General features: G+C 47.5%; 1 protein-coding gene across 2 annotated transcripts in view; it reads left to right on the top strand.

The window, feature by feature from the left end:
• The window catches only part of LOC140728674 (uncharacterized), a 65644-nt gene extending 43509 nt beyond the window's left edge, over positions 1–22135 (top strand). For both annotated transcript variants that reach the window (XM_073047636.1, XM_073047635.1), the window contains exons 2-9: positions 6716–6805; positions 8771–8810; positions 10568–10620; positions 16117–16170; positions 18001–18078; positions 19193–19270; positions 19357–19386; positions 20904–22135. In XM_073047636.1, the coding sequence (XP_072903737.1) occupies positions 6716–6805; positions 8771–8810; positions 10568–10620; positions 16117–16170; positions 18001–18078; positions 19193–19270; positions 19357–19386; positions 20904–20938 (458 nt within the window). In that variant the 3' untranslated portion in view covers positions 20939–22135. The remainder of the gene's footprint in view (positions 1–6715; positions 6806–8770; positions 8811–10567; positions 10621–16116; positions 16171–18000; positions 18079–19192; positions 19271–19356; positions 19387–20903) is intronic.
• Positions 22136–22342: the final 207 nt, after the last annotated feature.

Raw genomic sequence — 22342 nt, 5'->3', positions numbered from 1 at the left:
GTTAAGAAGGCGTACGGCGTATTGGCCTTCATCAATCATGGAATTGAATTGGAATTGAATTTTAATCATGGAATTGGACTAAAAGTAACATTAGCAAATTTGCTGATGACACAAAGCTGAGTGGCAGTGTGAAATGTCAGGAAGATGTTATGAGAATGCAGGATGACTTGGACAGGTTGGGTGAGTGGGCAAATGTTTGGCAGATGCAGTTTAATGTGGATAAATGTGAGGTTATCCACTTTGGTGGCAAGAACAGGAAGGCAGATTACTATCTAAATGGGGTCAAGTTAGGAAAAGGGGAAGCACAACGAGATCTAGGTGTTCTTGTACATCAGCCAATGAAAGGAAGCATGCAGGTACAGCAGTGAAGAAAGCTAATGGCCTTTATAACAAGAGGAATTGAGAATAGGAGTAAAGAGGTCCTTCTGCAGCTGTACAGGGCCCTGGTTAGACCCCACCTGGAGTATTGTGTGCAGTTTTGGTCTCCAAATTTGAGGAAGGACATTCTTGCTATTGAGGGAGTGCAGCGTAGGTTCACAAGGTTAATTCCCGGAATGGCGGGACTGTCATATGTTGAATGATTGGAGCGACTGGGCTTGTATACACTGGAATTTAGAAGGATGAGAGGGGATCTGATTGAAACATATATGATTATTAAGGGATTGGACACACTGGAGGCAGGAAGCATGTTCCCGCTGATGGGTGAGTCCAGAACTAGAGGCCACAGTTTAGAATAAGGGGTAGACCATTTAGAACTGAGATGCGGAAAAACGTTTTCACCCAGAAAGTGTTGGTATGTGGAATGCTCTGCCCCAGAAGGCAGTGGAGGCCAAGTCTCTGGATGCATTCAAAAGAGAGTTAGATAGAGCTCTTATAGATCTTATAGATAGGCAGGAACGGGGTACTGATTGTGTATGATCAGCCATGATCACAGTGAATGGCGGTGCTGGCTAGAAGGGCCGAATGGCCTACTCCTGCACCTATTGTCTATTGTCTATTGAATTTCAGAGCTGAGAGGTAATGTTGCAGCTATATAGGACCATGGTCAGACCTCACTTGGAGTACTGTGCACAGTTCTGATCACCTCACTACAGGAAGGATGTGGAAGCCATAGAAATGCTACAGCAGAGATTTACAAGATTCTTACCTGGATTGGGGAACATGCCTTATGAGAATAGGTTGAGTGAACTTGGCCTTTTCTCCTTGGAGCGACGGAGGATGAGAGGTGACCTGATAGAGGTGTATAAGATGATGAGAGGCATTGATCGTGTGGATAGTCAGAGGCTTTTTCCCGGGGCTGAAATGGTTGCCACAAGAGGACACAGGTTTAAGGTGCTGGGGAGTAGGTACAGAGGAGATGACAGGGGCAAGTTTTTTATTCAGAAAGTGGTGAGTGTGTGGAATGGGCTTCCGGCAACAGTGGTGGAGGCAGATACGATAGGGTCTTTTAAGAGACTTTTAGATAGGTACATGGAGCTTAGTTGAACAGTGGGCTGTGGGTAAGCCTAGTAATTTCTGAGGTAGCGACATGTTCAGCACAACTTTGTGGGCCGAATGGCCTGTATTGTGCTGTAGGTTTTCTATTGAGTTAGGATGCAGACGTGGATGTGAACGTTAGACAGCAAACAGGAGGAACATTGATACGGAGCCTAGACACTGAGACTTGACACAGAGACTTGACTTGGAGATGTGACACCACTGACACCAGGCAGGCAATCTCTGAAATACATTGATAATGGCTGCCATCACCCATCTTGCTGCCTGGCCTGCTGAGTTCCTCCAGCATTTTGTGTGTGTTCATCATGGTTAAGAGACTGTGATTGCCCACATCACACAACACAGCACATACCGATGATGATGATTGCAATGTACTGCTGCACAAAACACAAGCCGGTGAAATTATCCTAATCCCGATTGTGATTCTGCAGAATGTCAGGGGGAGGAGGCAGACAGGACACGATTACAGGGCTCAACCTGTCACATTGATCAAGACAGAAGCCAGCCCCCTCCATGGATTCTGTCTACACTTCTCACCGTCTCTGTGAAACAGACTGCAAAATCAGAGACCCTCCCATCCACCCTGGACATTCTCTCTTTGGCCCTCTCCCACTGGGCAGAAGGTACAACAGCCTGGATGCACGGACCACCAGGCTGAAGGACAGCTTTTATCCTACAGTTATAACTATGGAGTGGTCCCCAGTACGTTAAGATGGACTCTCCACCTCATTATTTATTTGTTTATGCATTTAGAGTGTTACGAACCCCATAACTGGGTATCTTACCAGCAAAGATAGGAGTATCCGTTGAAGTCTGATGATACTATTTTTAACAGTATTAGTAAAAATACACAAAAATAATATCAATGCAAATATACAGATAATATACATCATCAATACTAAACCTAAAAGTGCGGGTATAATAATAATCAATAAGAAATAAGCTCTATCGTTGTCTAGGGGATAATGAATTGTCCGATGGAAATATAAAGTTCAGTTCAGTTCATGCAGGCTGCGGTAGTTGTTGATCACTGTGTTGCAATTGTTGGAGAGAGAGAGGGAGAGAGAGAGAGAAACTTGCCGACTTTCCTTTTACGATCTTGATCCGTTTCCGTCCTTTAGCTAGACTGTTCCATGGAGGACTCATCACCCAGGCAAGGGTGGACACACACACAAGCCCCCACCGGTCTCGTAACGTCTCTCCTGGTGCGTCTGAGGGGTGTTCCCCAGACCCTACTTTTATCCCCACTCTCGGGGTCTCAGGTGTCAATCAGGTTGGGATGAAGCAATCCCTCAACCAGACCACTCTGGTTGCCCCCTGAGGGGTTTCAATGAATAGAACAGTACTCAATACACAATTCCTTCTTCAAGAGACAATAGCAGTAATCTCTTTCTCTGTCAATAGGAGACATTCCAACCTTTGTGTGTCCCTGAGTTGTCTCTCTCTCATTACTGACATGAGCTGTTTATCTCTCTCATTTCCTGGGTATCAGACCCAAAATAATTGCGATTTTACGATTCTCAAAAGGGGGGGGCGACTTTGCCCCCTTCTGCCTATCAGAGTTGCTCCACATTCGTAACAAGAGATACAGCACGGAACAGGCCCTTCCGACCCAATGAGCCACACCACCCAGAAACCCACCTATTGAACCCACGACAATTTACAATGACCAATTAACCGATGAGCCAGTCCATCCTTACACTGTGGGAGGAAACCGGAGCACCCGGAGGAAACCCACACGGTCACAGGGAGAACGTACAAACTCCTTACAGACGGTGCAGGAATTGAACTCTGAACTCCGACACCCATCTCGTCTTTATATCTGCTGAACTGAGACAATGGAGATGCCCGGCAGGATAGTGGAATTCTCCTCTTGTGGGATGTGGGAAGGCAGGGAGACCTCCAGTGTCCCTGACGACTACAACTGTGAGAAGTGCATCCAGCTGCAGCTTCTAACCATCCGCGTGAAGAAGTCGGAGCTGGAACTGGATGAACTCCGGATCATCCGGGCGGATGAGAGGGTGATGGATAGGTCACACAGAGAGGTAGTTACACCCAAGGTGCAGGAGAGTACCCCTGTGGCCATTCCCCTCAAAGTGGTATACTGTCAGGGGGAGGGGGGTGGGTGGAGAGGGATGACCTAACAGAGGAAAGTCACAGTGGTTGGGTCTCTGGCACTGAGTCAGCCTCTGTGACTCAGAAGGGAAGGGGGGGAGAAGAGGCACACTGTGGTAATGGGGGATTTGTTAGTTAGGGGAACGGACAGGAGGTTCTGTGGTGAGAACGAGATTCCTGGATGGTACATTGCCTCCCGGGTGCCAGGGTCCGGGATATCTCAGATTGAGTCCTCAGCATTCTGAAGTGGGAGGGTGAGTTGCCAGAGGTCGTGAAGCATGTAGGTGCCAATGACATGGGTAGGATGAGTGATGAGGTTCTGCATCGGGAGTCAGGTACTAAGTTAAAGGGCAGGAACTCCAGGGTTGTGATCTCAAGATTGCTACCTGTGCCACATGCTACTGAGGCTAGAACTAGAAAGATTATACAGTTTAATGCGTGGCTAAGGTGTTGGTGGAGGAGGAAGGGCGTAAGATTTTTGGATCATTGGGCTCTCTTCCAGGGAAAGTGGGCCTGTACAGAAGGGACAGTTTGCACCTGAACTGGAGGGAGATTAATATCCCTGTGGGAAGGTTTGTTAACGCTGCGTGGTGGGTTTAAACTGGAGTTGCAGGGGATGGGAACCAGAGTGCCAGAATAGTTAGTGGAGAGGTTGTGGAGGCAGATGTTCATAAAACCTCAGACAAAGATAGGTTGAGCAGGGTGTGACTCGCGTCCTGAGCTGCGTATATGTTGAATCATTGTGGAAAGAGCTAAGGAACTGCAAGTGTCAAAAGACCCTGATGGGAGTTGTATACAGACCCCCTGAACAGTAGTAAAGATGTGGTCTTCAAATTGCAACGGGAGAAAGAAACTGCATGTTACAATAATCACGGGGAATTTCAATGTGCTGGGAGATTGGGAAAATCAGCTTGGTGCTGGATTACAGGAGGAAAGTCTAGAGACTTAGGGGAAAGTGAAAGCTTTTAAAAATCAACAGAAGGCAACTAAAAAGTCATTATGAAGGTAAAGATGAAATATGAAAGTAAGCTAGCCAATAATATTAAAGAATATACCAAAAGTTTCTTCAGATATTTGAAGTGTAAAGGAGAGGCGAGAGTGGATATTGGACCACTGGAAACCGATGCAGAAGAGGTGGTAATGAGGGACAATGAAATGGCGGATGAACTGAATTAGTATTTTGCATCAGTCTTCACTGCAGAAGATGGTATCAGTATGGTGGAAGTTCCAGGTGTCAGGGGTCATGAAGTGTGTGAGGTTACCATTACTAGAGAGAATGTTCTTGGGAAACTGAAAAATCTGAAGGTAGATAAATCACCTGGACCAGATGCTGTACATCCCAGAGTTCTGAAAGAGGTGGCTGAAGAGATTGGGGAGGCATTAGTAATGATCTTTCAAGATTCACTAGATTCTGAAATGGTTCTGGAAGACAGGAAAATTGCAAATGTCTTTCCAATATTCAAGAAGGGAGAGAGACAGAAGAAAGGAAACTATAGGTGAGTTAGTCTGATCTTAGTGGTTGGGAAGATGTTGGAGCTGATTACTAAGGATGAGGTCTCAGGGTATTTGGAGGCACATGATAAAATGGGCTGTAGTCAGCATGGTTTCCTTAAGGGAAATCTTGCCTGACAAATCTGTTGGAATTCTTTGAAGAACTCACAAGCAGGATAGACAAAGGAGAATTGGTAGATGTTGTGTATTGGATTTTCAGAAGCTCTTTGACAAGGTGCCACACATGAGGCTGCTTTACAGGCGATGAGCCCATGGTATTCCAGGAAAGATACTAGCTTGGATAAAGCAGGGGCTGATTGGCAGGAGACAAAGAGTGGGGATAAAGGGAGCCCTTTCTGGCTGGCAGCCGGTGACTAGTGGTTTTCGACAGGGGTCTGTGTTGGGACCGATTCTTTTTACGTCATGTGTCAATGACTTGGATAATGAAATTGATGGCTTTGTTGCAAAGTTTGCAGACGATATGAAGATATGAGGGGCAGGTAGTTTTGAGGAGGTAGAGAGGCTACAGAAGGACTGAGACAGATGAGGAGAATGGGCAAAGAAATAGCAGATGGAATAGTGTCGGGAAATGTATGGTTGTGCACTTTGGTAAAAGAAATGAAATGACTGACTATTTTTTAAATGGAGAGAAAATACAAAAATTTGAGGCAGAAAGGGATTTGGAAATGCTTGTGCAGGATTCCCTGAAGGCTAACTTGCAGGCTGAGTCAGCGGTGAGGAAGGCAAATGCAATGTTCACATTCATTTCAAGAGGAGAAGAATATAAAAGCAAGGATGTTTTCTCTAGAATTCAGAAGAATGAGGTGTTTCCTTATTGAAACCTATCGAATGGTGAAAGGCCTTGATAGAGTGGATGTTTCTGATGGTGGGAGAGTCTGAGACCAGAGGACACGGCCTCAGAATCGAGATGAGATGAGGAGCAATTTCTTTAGCCAGAGAGTGGTGAATCTGTGGAATTCTTCGCCACAGGCAGCTGTGAAATCACAGTAAGTTAGTTACAATAAGAAATATCTAAAAATGAATAAGTAATGTAAAAGGAGAGCAGAATGGATGTGGTGTTCATGGGTTCACGGACCTTTCATAAATCTGATGGCGGAGGGGAAGAAGCTGTTCCTGAAACATTGAGTGTGAGTCTTCAGGCTCCTGTACCTCCTCCCTGATATTAGCAATGAGAAGAGGACGTGTCCTGGTTGGAGGGCGTCCGTAATGATGAATGCCGCCCATTTTAAAAGACAGTGGGACAGGTCATCGATAGAATCACAATCAAGTTCATTATCACACAACTATTTTGTGAAATTTGTCGTTTTGTGGCAGCAGTGAAGTGTAGGAAATAAAAATTACCACAAGATACAAAATTAAATGAATAAATAGTCTGAAATAGGAAAGATTTGGAAGGTTATGGGCCAAACGCTTGCAAATAGGACCTTGGATGATGACCTTGGTCAGTATGGACCATCGGGCCGAAGGGTCTGTTGGGCTGTACAGTGTGTCTCCACAACTCTAGTATCGATCGGGAGAAAGCCGCTAGGGCACAATGAAAATGGAAGCACTGTACTGAGGTCTGGTGTTAAAGCTGCTCTCTGTCTCACAGCAAACTCAAACTCTCTCATTTACGTGGTGGTCGTTCTGGTTCTCCTGCTCCTAGTCTGTGTCCTCCTTGCAATCTCCTGGAAGAAAAAAGGTGAGCGGAGAACTGGCTGGCAAGTGAAGATGACTGTTCCTCTCTATGAAGGAGAGTGGCTGATGGGGGAGAGTCGGTGGGCTGTGGGAGGGGATTCAGTGGGTGATGGGGAGAGTCAGTGGGCTGTGGGAGGGGATTCAGTGGGTGATGGGGGAGAGTCTGTGGGCTGTGGGAGGGGATTCAGTGGGTGATGGGGGAGAGTCGGTGGGCTGGGGGAGGGGATTCAGTGGGTGATGGGGGAGAGTCGGTGGACGGGAGGGGATTCAGTGGGTGATGGGGGGAGAGTCGGTGGACTGTGGGAGGGGATTCAGTGGGTGATGGGGGAGAGTCGGTGGACTGTGGGAGGGGATTCAGTGGGTGATGGGGGAGAGTCTGTGGGCTGGGGGAGGGGATTCAGTGGGTGATGGGGGGAGAGTTGGTGGGCTGGGGGAGGGGATTCAGTGGGTGATGGGGAGAGTGTCTATGGACTGTGGGAGGGGATTCAGTGGGTGATGGGAGAGAGTCAGTGGGCTGTGGGAGGGGATTCAGTGGATGATGGGGGAGAGTTGGTGGGCTGTGGGAGGGGATTCAGTGGGTGATGGGGGAGATTCAGTGGACTGTGGGAGGGGATTCAGTGGGTGATGGGGGGAGAGTCGGTGGGCTGTGGGAGGGGATTCAGTGGGTGATGGGGAGAGTCAGTGGGCTGTGGGAGGGGATTCAGTGGGTGATGGGGAGAATCAGTGGGCTGTGGGAGGGGATTCAGTGGGTGATGGGGAGAGTCGGTGGACTGTGGGAGGGGATTCAGTGGGTGATGGGGGAGAGTCAGTGGGCCGTGGGAGGGGATTCAGTGGGTGATGGGGGAGAGTCAGTGGGCTGGGGGAGGGGATTCAGTGGGTGATGGGGAGAGAGTCAGTGGGCTGCGGGAGGGGATTCAGTGGGTGATGGGGAGAGTCAGTGGGCTGGGGGAGGGGATTCAGTGGGTGATGGGGAGAGAGTCAGTGGGCTGCGGGAGGGGATTCAGTGGGTGATGGGGAGAGTCAGTGGGCTGGGGGAGGGGATTCAGTGGGTGATGGGGAGAGAGTCAGTGGGCTGCGGGAGGGGATTCAGTGGGTGATGGGGAGAGTCGGTGGGCTGTGGGAGGGGATTCAGTGGGTGATGGGGAGAGTCGGTGGACTGTGGGAAGGGATTCAGTGGGTGATGGGGGAGAGTCAGTGGGCTGCGGGAGGGGATTCAGTGGGTGATGGGAGAGGGTCGGTGGACTGTGGGAGAGGATTCAGTGGGTGATGGGGGAGAGTCTGTGGGCTGCGGGAGGGGATTCAGTGGGTGATGGGGGAGAGTTGGTGGACTGTGGGAGGGGATTGAGTGGGTGATGGGGGAAAGTCTGTGGGCTGGGGGAGGGGATTCAGTGGGTGGGGGGAGAGTGCCTGTGGACTGTGGGAGGGGATTCAGTGGGTGATGGGGGAGAGTCAGTGGACTGTGGGAAGGGATTCAGTGGGTGATGGGGGGAGAGTGTCTCTGGGCTGTGAGAGGGGATTCAGTGGGTGGGGAGAGTCAGTGGGATGTGAGAGGGGATTCAGTGGGTGATGGGGGAGAGTCAGTGGGCTGTGAGAGGGGATTCAGTGGGTGGGGAGAGTCAGTGGGATGTGAGAGGGGATTCAGTGGGTGATGGGGGAGAGTCAGTGGGCTGTGAGAGGGGATTCAGTGGGTGTGGGGAGCGTGTGGGATGTGAGAGGGGATTCAGTGGGTGTGGGGGAGAGTGTCTGTGGGATGTGAGAGGGGATTCAGTGGGTGTGGAGAGATTGTCTGGGATGTGAGAGGGGATTCAGTGGGTGTGGAGAGAGTGTCTGTGGAATGTGAGAGAGGATTCAGTGGTGGGAGGGGGCAGAGTTCCTTTTGTCTATGAACCTTTCTTACTCTGCACTTCTTGGTGCACAACACGGATTTCAGTTTTTAAGTACAATAATGATCATCTTTTTATTTCTTCAGTTCACATCTGGCTGATGGGTTTCATCAGAGGTACGAAAAGGTAAGGTGAATCGATACGGAGACCAGGCTGGGGTTGAATGGGAGGTCTGTCACCCACAGGTCGAGCACAGCGTGCTGACTTTGTTCAGAGATCGGATTAGTCACTGGAGGCCTGTGACTAATGGAGTCCCACAGGGATCGGTGCTGGGTCCATTGTTTGTCATCTCTATCAATCATCTGGATGATAATGCAATTAACTGGATCAGCAAATTTGCAGATGTCACCAAGATTGGGAGTGTAGTGGACAGTGAGAAAGACTATCACGGCTTGCAGAGGGATCTGGACCAACTGGAAAAGTGGGCTGAAAAATGGCAGATGGAGCTTAATGTAGACAAGTGCGAGCTGTTGCAGTTTGGGAGAACCAGCCAGTGTAGGCCTTACATGGTGAATGTACGGCAGTGAGGAGTGTGGTAGAACAAAGGGATCTGAGAACACAGGTCCATAATTCATTGAAAGTGGCGTCACCCGTAGTTACGGATGCAAAGAAAGCTTTTGGCATATTGGCCTTCATAAATCAATTGATGCACCATCAATAACTCACTCTGAGACGTAAGAAGCGAGATATCGGCTTTTATTGACTGGAAGAATGAACAACACTACATCCTGGAGAATGAGGCCGGGCTCAGGCCTCAATTGCCTTTATACAGGGGTCTGTGGGAGGAGCCACAGGGGCAGTCCAGACAGGTATATGTAGTTCACCACATCAATGTATTGAGTAAAGGAGACGGATGTTATGTTGAAGTTGTATAAGACATCAGTGAAGCCTAATTTGGAGTATTGTGTGCAGTTTTGTTCATCAAACTACACGAAAGATGTAAATAAGGTTGAAAGAGTACAGAGAAAGTTTACAAGGATGTTGCCGAGTCTGGAGGACCTGAGTTATCGGGAACATAGAAGATTGAGAGGAGATTTGATAGAGTTATACAAAATTACGAAGGGTATAGATAGGGTAAGTGCAAGCAGGCTTTTTCCACTGAGGTTGTGTGAGACTGAAGCTAGAGGTCATGGGTTAAGGGTAAAAGGTGAGAAGTTTAAGAGGAACATGAGGGAAGTCTTCACTCAGAGGGTGGTGAGAGTGTGGAACGAGCTGCCAGCACAAGTGGTGCATGTGGGTTCAATTTCAATTGAAGGACTTTGGTTCAGATGCAGGTCGATGGGACGAGGCAGATTACTGGTTCAGCATGGGCTCGATGGGCCAAAGGGTCTGTTTCTGTGGTGTACTGTTCCTTGACTCCATGACTATCAGCTTTATTTGTCACAGGCATGTCGAAACATACAGTGAATGTGTCATTTGTGTCAATAACCAACACAGTCTGAGATTGCGCTGGGGGCAGTCGGCAAGTGTTGCCATGCTTCCAACGCCAACATAACATGCCCACAACTTACTGACCCTAACCTGTATGATTCTGGACTGTGGGAGGAAACCGGAGCACCCGGAGGAAACCCACAGGACAGGCACTCAGGATGGAACATAAAACTTGCTTACAGAGGATGCCAGAATTGAACTCTGACACCCCGAGCTGTAACAGCGTATCTTCACAACCCTGTCTAGCTGTGACACCGCTTTCAGGGAATTAAGGGTCTGTGTTCCCTGGTCGCTCTGTCCTGCCACACTCCTCAGAACCTGAGGTCTTGCATTTTGTCGTATTAAATTAAACCCGATCTGCTGTTCCTTGGCCCACTGGGTCAGTTGTAATCTTGGATAACCACAACTGGGAACATGCTGTGATTTCATGATATCGGTTCTTTTCTCGACAGGAATGTTCCACCTTCGACCCGATCGGAGCAGGAACAGAAGCCGCCTCAGTCAGGTACTGAGCTGACAGCGCGAGGGGGTGAACCAGTCACGGCTCCCAGGGGAACGATCAATAACAAATCTAGAACAGGCAGGGAGCTCCACCAGCCGAAGAAAGAACAGAGCAGCTTCGGATTCACTGGAACGTAGAACAGTACAGCACAGAACAGGCCCTTCAGCCCACCATGTTGTGCTGACCCTTAAACCCTGCCTCCCACATATCCTGCTATCTTAAATTCCTCCATATACCTGTCTAGTAGTCACTTAAACTTCACTAGTGTATCTGCCTCCACCACTGACTCAGGCAGTGCATTCCACGCACCAACCACTCTCTGAGTAAAAAAACCTCCCTCTAATATCCCCCTTTGAACTTTCCTCTCCTTACCTTAAAGCCATGTCCTCTTGTACTGAGCAGTGGTGCCCTGGGGAAGAGGTTATAGAAATTATAGACCAGTGAGTCTTACCTCAGTGGTTGGTAAGTTGATGGAAAAGATCTTGAGAGGCAGGATTTATGAACTTTCGGAAAGGTATAATATGATTAGGAATAGTCAGCATGGCTTTGTCAAAGGCAGGTCGTGCCTTACAAGCCTGATTGAATTTTTTGAGGATGTGACTAACCACATTGATGCAGGAAGAGCAGTAGATGTAGTGTATATGGATTTCAGCAAGGCATTTGATAAGGTATCTCATGCAAGGCTTACTGAGAAAGTAAGGAGGCATGGGATCCAAGGGGACATTGCTTTGTAAATGGAGAATTGGCTTGCCCACAGAAGGCAACGAGTGGTTCTAGACAGGTCATAATCTGCATGGAGGTCGTGATGAGTGGTGTGCCTCAGGGATCTGTTCTGCGACCCCTACTCTTTGTGGTTTTTATAAATGACCTGGATGAGGAATTGTAGGGATGGGTTAGTAAATCTGCTGATGACACAAAGGTTGGGGGTGTTGTGGATAGTGTGGAGGGCTGTCAGAGGGACATTCATAAGATGCAAAAATGGGCTAAGAAGTGGCAGATGGAGTTCAACCCAGTTGAGTGTGAGGTGGTTCATTTTGGTAGGTCAAATAAGATGGTAGAATATAGTATTAATTGTAAGACACTTGGCAGTGTGGAGGATCAGAAGGATGTTGGGGTCCGAGTCCATAGGACACGCAAAGTTGCCACGCAGGTTAAGAAGACATACAGTGCATTGGCCTTCATCAATCATGGGATTGAGTTTAGGAGTCGAGAGGTAATGTTGGAGTACTATACTCAGTTCTAGTCTACTCACTACAGGAAGGATGTGGAAACCATAGAAAGGGTGCAGAGGAGATTTACAAGGATGTTGCCTGGATTGGGGAGCATGCCTTATGAGATTAGTTTGAGTGAACTCGGCCTTTTCTCCTTGGAGCGATGGAGGATAAGAGGTGACCTGATAGAGATGTATAAGATGATGAGAGGCATTGATCATGTGGATAGTCAGAGGCTTTTCCCCAGGGCTGAAATGGTTGCCACAAGTGGACACAGGTTTAAGGTGCTGGGAAGTAGGTACAGAGGAGATGACAGGGGCAAGATTTTTACGCAGAGAGTAGTGAGTGCATGGAATGGGCTGCTGGCGATGGTCACAGAGGCCGATACGATGGGGTCTTTTAGATACTCCTGGATAGGCACATGGAGCTTAGAAAAATAGAGGGCCATGCGTAACCCGAGGTAATTTCTAAAGTAAGGACGTGGTCGGCACGGCTTTGTAGGCCGAAGGGCCTGTATCGTGCTGTAGGCTTTCTGTGTTTCTGACATAACCACTTAACACCATAAGACATAGGAGCACAAGTAGGCCATCCAGCCCATCAAGTCTGCTCTGCTATTCAATCACGGACTGATTCAATTCTTCTGGTCATCCCCACTGCCCTGCCTTCTCCCCATACCCTGGCTAATAAGAACATACTTTTCTCTGCCTTAACAATTCCCAATAACTTGGCTTCCACAGCTGCTCGTGGCAACAAATTCCACAGATTCGCCACCCTCTGACTAAAGTAATTTCTCCTCATCTCTGTTCTAAATGGACATCCTTCATTCCTGAAGTAGTGTTCCCTTGTCCTGGACTCCCCTACCATGGGAAATAACTTTGCCATATCTAATCTGTTCAGGCCTTTTGACATTCGGAATGTTTCTATGAGATCCCCCCTCATTCTCCTGAACTCGAGGGAACACAGCCCAAGAGCTGCCAGACATTCCTCATCCGGTAACCCTCTCATTCCCTTGCATTCCCATTCTGATGCTCTCAGGAGAGTGAGAGTAATGGATATAAGAATCTCTCTCTCTCTGAAGGGTGACTAAGATCTGCTGTCCCTTCTGATCAGAATGCACACTAGACAATTGACAGTTGAGCGTCAATAACTTTTCGAGGCTGCCTGTCAGTGGGAAGTAACCATTATTTGAAAGTCATGCCAGACCGTGGCCATTGCCACCAGGAGTCTGACCGTCTGCCTCGTTGTCATGGTGAGCACCGGCACAATTCAACCCAGGAGTGGAGGAACAGCAGATTCTGTCACAGTGAGTGTTGACAATGACTCAACCCAGGAGTGGAGGAACAGCAGACTCCGTCATGGTGAACACTGACGACAACTGAACACCGGAGTGAGCGAATGGCAGATTCTGTCACAGTGAGTGCTGACAATGACTCAACCCAGGAGTGGAGGAACAGCAGATTCTGTCACAGTGAGTGTTGACAATGACTCAACCCAGGAGTGGAGGAACAGCAGATTCTGTCACAGTGAGTGTTGACAATGACTCAACCCAGGAGTGGAGGAACAGCAGACTCCGTCATGGTGAACACTGACGACAACTGAACACCGGAGTGAGCGAATGGCAGATTCTGTCACAGTGAGTGCTGACGATGTCTCAACCCAGGAGTGGAGGAACAGCAGATTCTGTCACAGTGAGTGTTGACAATGACTCAACCCAGGAGTGGAGGAACGGCAGATTCTGTCATGGTGAACACTGACGACAACTGAACACCGGAGTGGAGGAATGGCAGATTCTGTCACAGTGAACGCCGGCATGACTGAACCCAGGTGCTCCCATGAAGAGACGGAAACAAGGGATTAGACATAGGAATACCGACAGAGTATCAGAGAGACGATCGAGCGACACTGTGAGACTAATCATTCTCCACAAACACAAGCACTCCACTCAGCACTAAATGAGAGTCCCCTTTCAATAATCATGGAAAGCAGAAAACCCGTGCCAGTCACAATTAACTTGACCAGATTAAACAGAAAACACAAGGCCAAGGTAACATGTCTGAACAACTGGCGTCCTGTTGCACTCACCTCAGTAATAAGCAAATGCTTTGAGAGGCTGGTCAAGGACAACATCTGCAGCATGCTACCACCCACACTGGACCCCCTATGATTCACCCACCGACACAACCAATCAACTGATGATTCAATAGCCACAGCTCTACACACTGTCCTTACACATCTGGAGAAGAAGGATGCTTATGTGAGAATGCTGTTCTTGGATTACAGTTCAGCATTCAACACCAGAATCCCGCCCCCCCACCACCAGGCTCGACAAGGAGCCTAGAGACCTCGGCCTTCACCCTGCCTTGTGCAGCTGGATCCTGGACTTCCTGTCAGATTGCCAGCAGGTGATAAGAGTGGGCTCCCTCACCACCACCGCTCTAACCCCCAACACAGGTGCCCCTCAGGGCTGTGTACTAAGGCCTCTCCTTTACTCTCTGTGAACCCATGACTGTGTCACCACCCACAGCTCCAATCTGCTAATTAAATTCGCTGACAATGCTACATTGATTGGACTCACCTTAATTAGCTTTAAGTTCCTCAGCATAAGCATCACCGAGCATCTCATGTGGTCTGTACGTACTGGCTGTGTGGTGAAAAAGGCACAACAACGCCTCTTTCACCTCAGACAGATGAAGAAGTTTGGTATGGGCCCCAAATCCTAAGAACTTTCTACAATGGCACAACTAAGACCATCCTGACTGGCCACATCACTGCCCGGTATGGGAACTGTACCTCCTTTAATCGTAGGACTCTGCAGAGAGTGGTGCAGACAGCCCAGCGCATCTGTAGATGTGAACTTCCCACTGTTCAGGACATTTACAACGAAAGATGTGTAAAAACGGCCAAAGGATCATTGGAGACCCGAGTGACCCCAATTACATACTGTTCCAGCTGCTCCTATCCGGGAAATAGTACCACAGCATTAAAGTCAGGAGCAACAGGCTCCTTCCACCAGGCCATCAGACTGATTAATTCATGCTGATACAATTGTATTTCTATATGATATTGACTGTCCGCTCTACTTACTATTTCTTATAAATTACTATAAGTTGCACATTGCACATTTCAATGGAGACGTAACGTAAAGATTTTTAGTCCTCATGTAATAAAGTCAATTCAGTTAAGGACTCTCGTTAAGGCAACAATCAGCAAATACAGGTGCTGAAGAAACCGAGACACCCATCACTCTATGGCTCCCCACAGAGCTCTGCAGGACATATTCAGTCGTATTACCACTTTGGGTCCCCTCATACCTTGGGAGGAGGTTACCACCGAGCAGGCACACATCTGGACTAGTTCTGTAAGCACCAAGCAAGCCAGAGGCTGTGTCTCTGGGGAAGCAGCCCACCTCCTGATACCCCAATGCATTTCCACCTCTGCAAGGCACGAGGCATCGGCCGAGCCACACTTGGAGTATGGTCAGCAGTTTTGGACTCCATATCTAAGGAAGCGTGTGCTACATTGGAGCAGGTCCAGAGATTACAGGGAGAAGGCAGGAGAATGGGGGTTCAGAGGGAAAATAAATCGGCCATGATGGAATGGCGGAGCAGGGAGTATGGTCTATGTGCACTTCAGTTTCTCACCCATAAATCCAAGAGAGAACCCGTTCCCTTTTGAACCAAGATGCATAGTGTGAAAAAGCTGGCCAGAAGTTAGCAGGGGAGGGGTTAAGATTGTTTCGACCCTAAATCTGTAATAGTAAAGGCATTCAACAGAGTATTGGATGGGCAGGAGATAACGTCCAGGACCAGGGGATAAGAGAAGGATCAATGGGATGATAGAATTGTCCTCCTAAGAGCTAGTATGGACATTGTCGAGCTGAATCTCCTGCTGTTTGCTATCAGTGCTGCCCTCCAGTGTTCACTTGATGAAAACAAGTGGGATTGCATTGGTCTGCATCTGCACTGGTGCACAAGCGTGAGATGAGGAACTGCTACATGCTTATTCTTACAGAAACATGGCTCCAGGACAGCATCCCATGTAACACCAATCTTCATGCTTAACACTGAGGGACTTGTGCTGATATTATTTTGTGTTTTGTGTATGTTTTTTTGCTATTGTAACAACAGTATATGTGCTGTGTGTTTGCTATGTGTAGTGTGTGACTATTGATGACTGTATTTTACACCTTGGCTCCAGAGGAACGCTGTTTCATTTGGCTGTATACATGTGTGTGGCTGAATGACAATTAAACCTGAATTTGAACATGATTCTCTGATTTGTGTTACAGTGCAAGACAGCAGCCCGTTGTACGACAACATTGCCCTGAGCAGCAACAACGAAGGTAAATACCAGCACCTTACTGGTTGAGAGTTTTGACCTCGTTTGTAGCGACAAGAGTGTTGGGAACTGGAATTACACACAATCTGGTAGAGAAATTCAGTGGGTTGAACTGTGTCTGTGGGGGAGAAATAAATTATCAATGGTTTGCAGGGTCCTCAATCCAAAATGTCAACAATTCTGTTCCTTTGTGTTGCTGAATTCCTGCTAACATTTCAAAGTTCAAAGTAAATTCATTATCAAAGTACACATCTGTCACCATATACAACCCTACAATCTGTAATAAAATTTGCTGATGACACTACACTGATTATCTCAAATAATAATGAGGCAGCCTGTAGATGTGAACTTCCCTCTATTCAGGAAATTTACAAAGACAGGTGTGTAAAAACAGCCCAAAGGATCATTGGAGATTCGAGTCACTCTAACCACAAACTGTTCCAGCTGCTACCATCTGGGAAATGGTACCGCAGCATAAAAGCCAGGAGCAACAGCTTCTTCCACCAGGCCTCAGACTGATTAATTCATGCTGACACAACTGTACTTCTATGTTATATTGACTATCCTGGTGTACATACTATTTATTATAAATTACTACTTAAATTGCTCATTGTTCATTTGGATGGAGACGTAACGTAAAGATTTTTACTCCTCATATATATGAAGGATGTAAGTAATAATGTCAATTCAGTTCAGTTCAATTCAGGAACTCAGCCACCTATCTACTCTCCTGTCTGTTACACCCACTGAGGTTTCGGGGCAGCAATGGCAGTCCTCCATCTCTGGCCTACTTCATCATATCGGTAGCTTTCACAACTGTCAGTCATGCAGGTCCCAAGTGGAGACTCAGGAATACCATCGCACTCAGATGTAGAAGGATTCTTCACTGCTGGTTCCATAACAGATTTGATTGACCAGTCAGGGTTGTTAGCCCTGAGCTGAACCCCAAAACTGGAGAACCAGTGGACGTGTCTCAGACCGGCCCCTGCGCTTTGACCTGTTTGGCATGGCTGACCCTACCAAGAGCCAAAGCATAAAACCTGAACTCCAGCCCAACATAGCTTTCCGAGTCATTGAGGCACACGGGCCTCCGAACCCTATGACAAGGTTGTGATCCTCTTAGAAGAGGCAGCATCTCTGGAGAGGAATAAACGTTTGATGTTTCAAGATGAGACCTTCATTCCCCTCCATAGATGCTGCCTGACCTGCTGAGTTCCTTTAGCATTTGAGTGTGGTTACTCTGGAGAGGTTTTAGACTCAGATGTGTAAGGCCTACAGAAACAAACAGCCTGAACATTTCAGCTAATTCACAGGGGAAAAGCAAGTCCCTGGAATGAGGACCCAGAATAAACTCCAAGGGCCAAACTTCCTTCTGTCCTGTGACCATCCTGTGTTTTGTGACAGCACAAGACAACGGCAGTGAGTACGACAGCGTTCTCTTCAATCGCAGTGAGAGAGGTCACATCAGTGCCTGATTTGCTGAGGAATTTTATCTAATTTGTATTCAGAACTTAACCCAGACGTTCGACAGAACCTTTCAATTTTCTTAAAGGTGCTGAACAGATCTGAGTCCAGTGATTGACATATCGTTATTACACTCAATGGCCACATTATTAGGTACACCTGTTCACCTGACTCAGTACTTTGATTTCTGAAGGCTATTGTACAAAACTCTTTTGACAACACTATGTACCTGTGGACACCACTCTCCAAGGTCTTGTACAGTCTGAAAATAGTTTATAAAGCTCCATATAAATGTGAGCTGCGAGGTGTTGTAACATTTCTTGCTTTCAGACCATTAGTCAATTCGGACTAATCACTCTCCTCTTTACAGAGCAGTCAGATTCCTTCACTTATGCCAGCATTCCGACAGAACCTGGGAAGGCAAGAAAACTTCAAACTGAAGATCAAGGTACAGTCTCCATTTCCCGTTCACCATTTCTCAGACTGCCTGCTGACCATCGAATATTGAAAACCTAGATAGAGCGGAATTGGAGAGCATGTTTCCGAAAGTGGGGAAGTCTAGGACCAGAGGATACAGCCTCAGAATGGAGGGATGTCATTATAGAACAGAGATGAGGAGGAATTTCTTTAGCCAGAGGGTGGTGAGGAATTCATTGCCACAGACGGATGTGGAAGCCAAGTTACTGGGTTTATTTAAAGCAGATGTTGATAGGGTCTTAATTAGTCAGGGTGTGAAAGGTTATGGGGAGAAGGCAGGAGAATGGGGTTGAGAGGGAAAATAAATCAACCATGATGGAATGGTGGAGTAGACTCAATGGGCTGAATGGCCTAATTCTGCTCCTATGTTTTATGGTCTTATGTTTTCTTTTAACATTTTACCTTTACACTTAACCTATGACCTCTAGTTCTGGTCTCATAGAAACAGAAATCTACAGCACATTACAGGCCCTTCAGCCCACAATGTTGTGCTGACCATGTAACCTACTCTAGAAACTGCCTAGAATTTCCCTACTGCATAGCCCTCTATTTTTTGAAGCTCCATGTACCTATCTAAGAGTCTCTTAAAAGACCCTACTGTATCCACCTCTACCACCTTCACTGGCAGTGCATTCCACACACCCACCGCTTTCTGTCTGTGAAAACTTACCCCTGACATTTCCTCTGTACCTACTTCCAAGCACCTTAGGACTGTGCCCCCTCAGTGGGTTTTCTCACCCAACCTCAGTGGAAAAAGCCTGCTTGCATTTATCTTATTACTACCCCTCATAATTTCCCATCCCTCTATCAAATCTCCCTTCATTCCCCTACACTCCAGGGAATGAAGCCCCAACCTCTTTAATCTTTCCCTATAACTCACGTCACCAAGTTCTGGCAGAATCCTTGTAAACTTTCTCTGCACTCTGCACTTACAATCTTATTCATATCTTTTCTGTAGTTAGGTGACCAAATCTGCACACAATACTCCAAACTGGGCCTCACCAATGCCTTATACAGCTTCAACATAACACTGCAACTCCTGACTTTGATTTGCTGTCGATTCAGACGAATCCCTCTCCTTACAGAGCAGCCAGATTCCTGCACTTATGCCACTATTTTGATTAGAGGTGAGAAGGCAAGCAAACCACAAGCTGAAGATCAAGGTACAGTCTCCGCTTACCTTTCACCATTTCTTGGATCACTTCGAGGTCATCCTGCTGACTAACAGAAAGTTCTTCTTCAATTCCAGGTGGGCAGAAGCAGGAAGCTGGACCTCCAGGTGAGGCTTTCTCTCAAGGTATTCTTGAAAATGATCTCCTTCAACTGCTCCATTCTCCCATCCCTTCCACTCACAGGGTGTGTGTCTGGCTGCCGCTGGGTCCTGCAGTCCACCTCACTGTGACCAGAGGGAAGGATTGGAGAAGCAGTGAAGAGTGGGAGAGGAGAGGGGAAGGAGAATGAAAGAGAGGGAGGGGGAAAGGGGAGAGAAGGTGAGGGAGTGGAAAGGGAATACAAGAGAGCAAAGAGGAGGGATGAAGGAGAAAGAGAAGGGGGTGAAGGAAGGGTAGAAGGGAAGTGGGAGAGAGAGAGGGACCGAGTGGGGAAGAGAGAGAGGGAGAGGTAGAGAGGGGAGGGAAGGGGCTGAGTGTGGGAGAAAGGGGGTGAGAGCAGGGTGAAGGGAGAGAGAGGGAGAGAGCAAGGTAGGAAGGGAGAGAGTGGTGGAAGTGGGAGATGGATGGAGCAATGGAAGGAGAGAGGGAGGGGGAAGGGGGAAAGTTGAGGGAGGAGGAATGAGGAGCAGGTGTGGGAGATGGAGAAAAGGGGAAGGGGAGGGGGAAGAAGGGGAGGGAAGTATACTTTGTATGCTCTTGTTGCACAGGTGAGGACACTAGCTGGGAGACAGTGGTGTACGAGACAGGAATAGGGAATGGTGAGCTGACTGCACAGGCCCTTTGAGTTTCCTATTCATCAGAGAGGCCTGGCCAGTCTCCGACTCAGATTCATGTATTTATCACCCATACATCGAAACAGACAGTGAGATGTGTCATTTGCGTAAAGAACCAACACAACACAAGGATGTGCCGGGGGCAGTCCACAAGTGTCATCACATGTTCTGGCACCAACATCGCACACCCACAATGTTCAGCAGAGCAACACAAACAACAAGAGAACAACAACCATGAAAAAAACAAGCACTACAAACAAGCCCTTTCCTCCCTCTCACCCCACCCCCCACACCGTCAGGCTTCCAACCCTGGGATAGACCACCTCCAGGCCTTCAGCTGCCAGTGGACTCACAGACATCAGGTCTTGGATTTCTAGACATGCCAACCCTGGGTCTTAACTTCTGGGCAGGCCAACTTCAGTCTTCAATCCTCAGTTTTCAATCCTCAGTCTTCAACCTTCAGTCTTCAATCTCTAGTCTTCAATCATCAGTCTTCAATCCTCAGTCTTCAACCTTCAGTCTTCAAACTTTAGTCTTCAAACTTCATTCACCAACCTTCAGTCTTCAATCCTCAGTCTTCAAACCTCCGTCTTCAATCTTCAGTCACCAACCTTCAGTCTCCAATTGTCAGGCTTCAATCTTCAGTCCTCAGTCTTTTCACTTTCAGTCTTCAATCCTCAGTCTTCAATCTTCAGGCTTCAATTTCTAGTCTTCAATCCTCAATCTTCAATCTTCAGTCTTCAATCCTCAGTCTTCCGTCTTCAATCTTCAGCCTTCAAATCTCAGTCTTCAATCCTCAGCCTTCAATCTTCCCTCACTGTCTGAACTAATATCTGATTTTTGTGTTTCAGAGGTGATCTATGCGGAGGTGGTGAAGAAACAGTAATCGGCAAGGACGACTGAACCCAGGGGGAGGAGGCTGCACCATTTCCATCCTCGGTCCAGGAGAGACAGCACTCACTACTGACTCCTCCTGGCATGTCTATGCTTCTGAAATACAGTGTATTCTGGTTAATTGAGTCATTGGTTAATTGGGGCAGCCGCCTATTGGGATGACTCTTATAAAACAAAAACTGTTTGAGAAAATAGACATGATTCCCTTCAGTTAATTGAGACACTCTGCTGCTTAATTGTGACAGGAGTTCAGAAACGGAGAATTTTAATCTTGGCACTGAGTAATGGAACTGATCATGAGTTTGTCTTCCACCATCAGGCCTTGAAACTGCCATCTCCAGTGATGGCATTCTCCACTCTCATCTTCGCTAGACCTCCCAGGAGATCACAAAAGTGCCAGATCATTTAGTTGTCTCAAAGGTACATCCTCAAAGGACAACTGAAGTCTGCAATAGTTCGCTGTTCAGAAGTTTGTCAAGAAGAGTATCCAAGTGTTTAAAGGTTAATTTCATATCAGAATGTAAACAGTATACAACCTGAAAATCCTACTCTTCACAGACATCCACAAAAGAAGAAACCCCATAGAATGAATGAGAGAAACATCGAAGCCCTGAATCCGCACCCCCACTCTCCCCACACAAGCAGCAGCAAAACCGTTAACCACACCCCAACTGCCCACCCCCCACCATGCAAGCAACAGCAGAAACCCCTCAAAGAGACCTTAATCCAGAGTCCATCAAATCTGCAGTCCATAATCCAGCACATTGGTGTCTCAGAAAGGCTCAGAGAGGGAGAGAGATCACACCTGCAACAACGGGAGTGGAGACCAAAGCTCACCGTTCTGATTCTACAACCTTCCACATCGCTTCTCCAAGCACCACCCACCCATCTCGAGGACTGACAGGTTTTCATCCGCTCAAATAACAAAGGTGGGTTTTGCTCACAGTGTGGACAAAGGGGTGACCGGTGGAAAGCTATCAGTGTGTTTATCCCTCGTCTTGGTTGATAGCTTTACTGTGAGAAACTGGCACTCTCTTTAGTGTGGTCACAGTCGGTGACTTTAAAAAGTTTCGGGAGCAGGAGGATGACATGGAAGTTTCGATGACATCGGCACTGGGAAGACAAATCATCTCTCTCTCTCTCTCTCTCTCTCTCTCTCTCTCTCTCTCTCTCTCTCTCTCTCTCTCTCTCTCTCTCTCTCTCCTCCTCTCTCTCTCTCTCTCTCTCTCTCTCTCTCTCTCTCTCTCTCTCTCTCTCTCTCTCTCTCTCTCTCTCTCTCCCCTCCCTCTCCCTCCTATTCAATTAAATACCCAGAATTGAAATGACTTCATACCTATACCATTGTAAGACTATCATTTCACCACCTAAGCTTGAAGAAATTTGGGAACTTCATTTA

The sequence above is a fragment of the Hemitrygon akajei genome, chromosome 6 (genome assembly GCF_048418815.1).
Source record: "Hemitrygon akajei chromosome 6, sHemAka1.3, whole genome shotgun sequence".
Taxonomy (NCBI): Eukaryota; Metazoa; Chordata; class Chondrichthyes; order Myliobatiformes; family Dasyatidae; genus Hemitrygon; species Hemitrygon akajei.
Note: the sequence above shows the minus strand (reverse complement) of the source record. Positions and strands in the feature narration are given on the sequence as shown.